At 35.3% G+C, this 7627-nt stretch overlaps 1 protein-coding gene across 4 annotated transcripts; it reads right to left on the bottom strand.

Moving 5' to 3' along the window:
* Positions 1 to 265: 265 nt before the first annotated feature.
* LOC129922691 (uncharacterized) lies at positions 266 to 7386 on the bottom strand. 4 transcript variants are annotated; one of them, XM_056009516.1, is made up of 5 exons: positions 7199 to 7386; positions 5077 to 5112; positions 4363 to 4548; positions 2209 to 2349; positions 266 to 469 (listed from the first exon to the last, which is right to left on the bottom strand). In XM_056009516.1, exons 1-4 carry the CDS (start codon positions 7287 to 7289, stop codon positions 2243 to 2245), a joined length of 420 nt encoding a protein of 139 aa, XP_055865491.1. In that variant the 5' UTR covers positions 7290 to 7386; the 3' UTR covers positions 266 to 469; positions 2209 to 2242. The 4 variants fall into 4 exon arrangements, with proteins under 4 accessions (XP_055865491.1, XP_055865489.1, XP_055865488.1 ...); XM_056009514.1 differs by having other exon boundaries at positions 2213 to 2349; XM_056009513.1 differs by having other exon boundaries at positions 2209 to 2329.
* Between the last annotated feature and the right edge of the window lie 241 nt (positions 7387 to 7627).

Genomic DNA, 7627 nt, shown 5'->3' with positions numbered 1-7627 from the left:
ACTCTATTAAAGATGTGACATAGTTACTTACGGCTAAAAACAGAACACGCCGAGACTTGTACAAATCGATCATGTCCGTAATCTGAGTAAACAGTTATGGAACGTGTTTAATTGATTGAGTTGTCTTCCTTTAAATTTCATAATCTATAAATAGAGTCGTCCGCAGCACTATTCAAATAAACATCTCTTTAATCTCTCTAGCCTGGCATAGATGTACAATGTCTGTATTCACAGGAACTGGTATAAATGGAGCGCAACAAATATCGAATTTTTTAATAATTTATTTTCTGTTTAGTACATTAGGTGCAAATGTCAGTATAATTGTGGTATAACATTAAATACTAGAGTAAACAGTGTGTCTTACATAGTACACAAATTATAGGCCATAAAACAAAAGCATGTGTCAGCTTCGGACTAAGCTTTAACATGGAATGAGCTCGCCCAAAAGCTGGATTAAAGTGATCGCCACCTAGGAAGCAGACAAACAATGTAGAATTTAAAATGCGATATTAAGATATAAACAGACTCAGGAGCAACAGAACAATTAGGAGGGGGGGGGGAGAGTTAGAAGGGAACAGGAGAAGGAGAGAAGGGATTTGATTAGTATCTCCCTCCGGACAGTGGGATGTGTGGCCGAGAGGCTAAGTACGCACGAGTTTGGCTGGAATACTTACCTGCTCGAGGTTCAACACCTGACTCGAGTAGAGTTGTGTCTACTGAGCGCCTAAAGGCAGCGCGGAAAATCTCCTCCCCAAATGAAATTAGATCATATATCAAAGTCTCTCTGGTCCGGTGAGCTTTTAGAATTGTATGCTACAAAGTAGCAACAAAATATTGGACTTTTTCCCGCTTCAAGTCGACTCAACTCACAGTAAAAAACAAGCACTAGAAAAAAGTATACTTTTTAAAAACAAAGCTTATTTAAAGGAAAGAACCGCTAATTACTACCATTTATCTGAAAATTACAGGGTTTACCTCGCGTTCTGCTATATCAACATAACAATTTAATTAGTACTAAATGATTAACTAATTAGTTAATTTTTGGATTGATTCTTGTATTATCTTTGAATATGAATAATTATGCAAAACTTCAACTCGATGCTATCACGTGTCAAAACGTAATAAAGGGATTAAATCTATACATATATCCACATCTCTCTTTAAGTAGCATTTTCCCGCTTGTTTTCATATTAAACAAAACAAAAAATCACCAACAATTAAGTAACTAATTGGTTAATTTTTTGATAGAATTATGTCTTGACAGATTTAATAAATAATTAGTTTTAACTTGATCCGAGAATGGGAAATGGGAAAAAACATGTTCAAACATTTTACCAGACGGACAGACAGAGTTGATAAAAGCGTTTAAAAAAAATAAAAAATCTCTAGCTTATAATGCGCTGCACATTTAGTACGAGACGGGATATTTGTGGGAGGTCTGATGAGCAGCGTTAACAGTTTGATTACCAGAGAAAAAGATCGAGCTTTAATCCCGATTGTAGATCAGGATTTTATTCAACATTTTGGCTGGAGTTAAGTTTGATGAGCTCCTGAAGGCAGGACGGAAAATCTCTCGCTTATATGTACATCCCAATTGTATCATACTAATTAAAAAAGGATCATATATCCCTCCATCATAGCTACCATCTCTTGAAGAACTTTTTCACGAAAAATACTATTTTAAAAGACAATTTGCACCCGTTAAGCCCCAGTGAAATTAGATTATTTTATCTCAGAGAACGGACCAAAAGTGCATTGAACAGTCTGTAGAAGCATGGAAGATAAGCTTCACAAAATCAATCATTATTGTTTTAAGCTAGATTTTTAATAAATGCTTAGTACAAATATTTAGGTGGTATAACATCTTCAGTGAAAAGGAAAGCTAAAGACATGAAATATCATGTTAAGATGTTAAGTTAAAAAAGAAATGAAATACATATATTTGTTGGGGGGGGGGGAAGGGGATAAACCTTAGAAAAACTTTCATTTATCACACGCAGTGACGAAATTCCGCTTGGCTACCTACACATGAGGCTCGAGTGTGAATGCCGACACCAGCTCAGCTTTGACAGCTGAGCGCCCTGAAGAGAGCTTATAACATGAAAGATTCGCTATACTAAAGCGTTTTTAAAAAAATTACGGCAAGTCCAAGTATATTGAATGCCTGTGTAAATTATTTTTGTTAAAGATGAAAATGTAAATATCTACCAACTTGTGAGACTGCAGTTCAATGTCCCACTTCTTAGACATCCGTTGTCCTCAGAATACTGCATGACGAGTAGCGCATTGGTCCAGTTGTCTGCCTCGATGTCCATGTAACAACACTCACCTGCATATAGTGAGACCATTCTGAATGGTAGAAAGAAGCTCACTACAATGACCAAAATGAAGGTCTACAACAAAGTTTTAAACACGCATTGTGGACGGTAATTGGCGTGTAGCACCAAACTGCTGGTAGACAACTTAACCGCTGCAGGTGTATTATATTTTAACTTGTAAAACTTTACAATAACTTCAATAACGTCTTTGTAAACATATTGTATATAATGTTTATTACAATATAGACCAATTTTTAACTTGAGATGAAATGAAATAATTGTAGTAGACTTTAGTCATAATATATAATCGTTCACTGAACCAAATCTAACTCACTACAAAAACACGTCTTTTCACTCTGGCAATCTGGAGTCGTCTGTTCTATCTAAGTCAACTGACGACAATGCCGCTTATCTTGCATCATTCACACTACATAGCCACCACAAATCGCAAAATCTTTTCTCACCGTCACCATAGAAACACACACACACACACAGATACACACGCTCCATAACAACACGCTACTGTACGGCCGTGAGTCATGGACTACCTCGAACGGATCTTTCCAGCATCTTTACAATCCTCAGACAATGACGCCTGCGCTGGCAATTGAGCAATTTAACAATTTTATTTTGTTTTGCCACAAAGCACTAGTGCTATAAAGGTAGTCAAAGTTACAAACAATAACAATATATACACATGACCAAATACTCGAGATAACAAAAGTATGGTAATAATAATGTAAGTGGTAATAATAATATTAATAATAATATTAATGGAAACCTAGGCTTGGAGATTAAGCGTGTATGGAAGTTATCTAAAACAACAATATACCCCATTGTTATTTCAACCGAGATGATAATAACAACCGACCTCACAGATATCTTCAAGGCCCTTGGCATTCCTAGGAACATTCTCGTTGCCTGTCAGAGAGCGGTACTGCTGCAGACCTGCCACATCACCAGAGAATTCCTCGATGGAAACTGTTAAAGGGACTACGAAACTCGACCCTGGCAGCGCCAGATAAAGAATGCTCGTTCCTTTCTAACATAATAATAATAATAATAACAATAATAAATAACAAATAACAAACGATGGTAACGTAACTATCGATCACACAATTAACAAGCGTTGAAAGGATTATCTTGCACCTAACTGCTTGGTCATGTCCGCCGGAAGGAGGACAAACGTACCCCAAAAAGTCATCTGTTATGGACAACTCACGACTGGCTCAAGAACAACTGATCGTCCCCACCTCCCTAATATGTAGGTAATCAAACGGGACTTCCTAGCAGTGGATCTGTTGCATTGATCTCTATTATGATTGTATTTTGTGATGTGTCACCAGTGACATTTGGGTCGGAAATGTACAAGTCCCACAAGTCGTAAACGTTTGGGCTATAGTGTATTGACTATGCATTGTTTCGATTCCGGTCTCATCTTTGTTATTTTATCCTTCCTACAGAGGCGTAGTAAACAAAATGTGCGCCCGGGGCAAAAAACTTGATTGGCGGCCTCCCCCCTTTATTTTCCATAAACCTCACATAGAAATATAGGCTTGTTAATAAAAAGTACTTGAAGTACAAATAACATTAAAATGGATTACGTAAGTAAAATGTCTACAATAATTATCTTTTTCTTTTGCCGCTTCTGCGTATTGCGTTGCCCTTAAGGGGTATCGTGCCACCCTTGCCCCCCTCTCACTACGCATCTGCCTTCCTATTCTTATACCACGTCACTACGCGCAGACGTCTTATCCATCAAGTCATACACCATTTCTGAGAAGTAGTCAACTTGCCTGTTTGGACGATAAGAATGTGATAGGCAATAACAAGGGACGTGTACTTAGAATTAAAGTAACACTTGGGGAGTAACCTAAAACAATTAAACAAGGCACAAGGCTTCATTAAACTTTAATTATAGATGAACTGACGAAAGATACGTATTACAGAAACACACTAGATCAATGTGGCGAACACAATACTTGCAATGCTAAAAAAACATTAAAAAGTTTAACTATTTCCACAATGGACGAAACAAACTTACTGATGGTCACGCTATTTATTTGCTCTTCATTGATGTATGCTCTCATAGTGTGCTCTACGTAGATACGGGGTATACAGAAGGAGGCTGAGTATTGACTCTTAAAGTTCTCTTTCAAAGTCACTAAACATAGAGTACTATTTAGGTCAATCTTCTGGCCTTCTATTGAAAGATATGCATCTAGGACATCTAAAGATGTTTGAAAAGTATGTCATTAAATCTATCTATCTATCTATCTATGTATCTATCTATCTAATCTATCTATCTATCTAATCTATCTATCTATCTATCTATCTATCTATCTATCTATCTATCTATCTATCTATCTATCTATCTATCAATCTATATCTGTTCCTATCTATCTATCTATCTATCTATCTATCTATCTATCTATCTATCTATCTATCTATCTATCTATCTATCTATCAATCTATATCTGTTCCTATCTATCTATCTATCTATCTATCTATCTATCTATCTATCTATCTATCTATCTATCTATATCTGTTCCTATCTATCTATATCTATATCTGTTTCTAATTTTGTTAACGTATTTATTAATTCATATTCATTCTTCTATCTATCTATTGTCCTCTCTTGCCTATCTGTTGTCTAAACAGCTGCTTAGTTTGCCAATGCCTAAAGCTGGTCCTGGGGTCAACCATTCCTCTTAACAACCCATCCATTCATTAACCCATCCATAATTAGGCCAATTACCTGTGCAGTTGTTTGGCTTTCCAGTTCCTTTCTCATCTAGAGATAAATGGTAATATATGTATAAGTATAGCAGTGCGATCAATCTACCGCTAACTAGATTTTGTCTTGTTAACAGATCACTATTATTTTAACACATTAAAAATAGCAATTGAAAAAAAAAAAACATTTTAAAATACTGTAAAAAAAAAAAGCAAATGTATATTCAGTGTAATTGTATCATTAGTTTGAATCAGTCATGGGATACAATTTGTAATAAATCAAAATTAACAATAATAAATCTGTGCGATTAGAATTATTTTTACCAATAGTTTTTGCTTAGCACTATTTGATGTTTTTAGCTTTCTCGGTGAGCTATGATCCTATCACTTGTCTGGACCAGTTATGAAAAAAAAGGGGTGGGAAAGAGAGGGGTAGGCCTATCTCCGTCAGTGTTACGTGATCGCTTTTTTAAATGTATAAAAAAAACAACACGTTTTCACTCTGGGCACAAGCCTCCTCAAGGGTAATAAATTATACCATCACTTCTATAATGTACTATTTGTTTCCCTTGTTCGATCCAAAAAAAATATTACCAATAAATAATTAAATAATTTGTTATTTATTTTTTTTTTTTTAATTCTTGTTTTACCAAGTACACGAAAAAGTTTTGCAAAATTTCAACTTAATCCGAGAATAGGTGTACGATACAATAATCTCTTTTACCTGACAATACATATGAATAAAAAAACAACAACAACAAACCAATTAGTTAATTAATTATTGGTAATTGATTTTTGTGTTTGGTATCTTAAACAAGGGAAAGAATTTGTAATTGACTGAAGTGGTGGTATACGCTGAATTACACATCATCGTCTGAGTCTTACTAAACACAACATGAAACATAGGACGATTTGATTTCACTTTGGGCACATCGGCACAATTTAGGCCATGTCGTAACATAGGACGAAACTAAAGAGACAATATGTAACTGTTCAATCTTTCATGTTCATAGGCTTTCCACTAACAGAGTTGTTACTGTGTTACCGTGTTGGCTTGAGAAGCCTGAGAAGGCTTGAACCATAAGATCGCATTCAGGTCTTCCCCCCCCCCCTTTTTTTTTTTTTAAATTTTTATTAATGCTTTTTTATTGTTAATCTAGATCTATTACAAATTTAATTACATGACTGATCCAAAATAATTGATACACGAACGCTTAATATAAGCTTTGTTGTTGCTTTTTTTAAAAGTATGTTTATGTTTTTCTTTTTTTTTTATTTGCCTCTCTATGTTTCTGCAATGGCACCACGATGAGGACTGTAAAAGATGTACATCGAGCTAAAAATAAATAAATACAATTGGAATATATGAGGTTGCTGTACGTTTTATATGATCCACCACAATAGCCCCCAAATGTATCTGTACTGTGTTCTCTGTTGATGTTAGCTAGAAAGTAGACGCTCGAATCAACTGGTAAATGATCATCTCTTATTTAGGCCTACTATGTAGGCCTACATCAATAACAAGCTGGCCACACTTTGTCACCAGTGTTACATTAATGATGAGGTGCTCTCATATATTAGTCATTTGATCTCCTCATGTGTTCCTCAGTGACCTCCCTTTGCTCCATGGATTGTGCCACATTTTCCCCTGGAACTAATGTCAGTAAACGAACAAATTGCTATCGCAACTCCCATTTAGCACACATTATGTTATACAGTAACAGTAAAACTACCTAACAAAACTTTGATTTCACGAAACTTTTGACCGAAAACAATAGACTCATCGCTTGGCTCAGGGGTACCAATTGTTATAGGTGTATGTATTTGGGTAGGGGTGGAGGGCGCGTTACTAATAAAAGTTGTGTGAAACTCGTTCTTGACTCCGAATATTGTGGATTAAGATCCTTCTTAAAAAGAGTCTTTTTTGTCTTGCCAAATAAACATCAGTTATACTATATACCTACATACATTCTTAAAAGTATTTTAGATATAAATATTCTAGCTCTAGCTCTAGTTTAGTGCCTAATTTTTATTCTAGAACAATCTAGATTTAGATCTCGATTCTACATGCATGTACTGATGTTGGTTCCAATCTTTCACTCAATCAAGTCAAGTAAGTCAAATAAATAAAGTCAAAGTCTAACCTGCCATGATAAGTAACAAGTCTACTAGTAAGGAATACAAAAACAATAAACAGAGACATATTCTAGTCTTTGCTACGAAGATTTGCTCCATGGTAAAAATCGAAACTCTAAACTTAACTCTAGATTTACAACTATAAACTTGTTGAACAAAGTTGTAAGCCTACAAGTACAAATGTTGGGCGTCACTAGAAAACAGAGGAAACGGAAATGATTTTGTATGGACACAATGATAACAGCTTCTAAGTAATGTAGAAACTGATGGCGTCATAGTCAATATTACAATTTAAATGGGTAGTGAATTGAAAACAAAAAGGAATGCCGAAAGCTAAGCTAGTTCGTCATATTTTCAAAATTCAAAAGTCCTTCTTCAACTTACAGTGGAGGGAACACGAAGAAAAGGTTGTCTAAAGAAATGCTGGCTGGGCAACA

Source organism: Biomphalaria glabrata, chromosome 14, assembly GCF_947242115.1.
Source record: "Biomphalaria glabrata chromosome 14, xgBioGlab47.1, whole genome shotgun sequence".
NCBI lineage: Eukaryota > Metazoa > Mollusca > Gastropoda > Planorbidae > Biomphalaria > Biomphalaria glabrata.
This window is presented reverse-complemented; position numbering and strand designations above follow the sequence as displayed.

Excerpts from the sequence above, each read along its gene's own strand:
- LOC129922691 (XM_056009512.1), bottom strand. The coding sequence starts at position 7,289 with ATGGAGCAAATCTTCGTAGCAAAGACTAGAATATGTCTCTGTTTATTG. Across the intron at positions 5,113-7,198 it reads CTTGTTACTTATCATGGCAG|ATGAGAAAGGAACTGGAAAG; the intron begins GTTAGACTTTGA and ends ATTTATCTCTAG. Across the intron at positions 2,330-4,362 it reads AATAAATAGCGTGACCATCA|GTGAGTGTTGTTACATGGAC; the intron begins GTAAGTTTGTTT and ends CACTATATGCAG.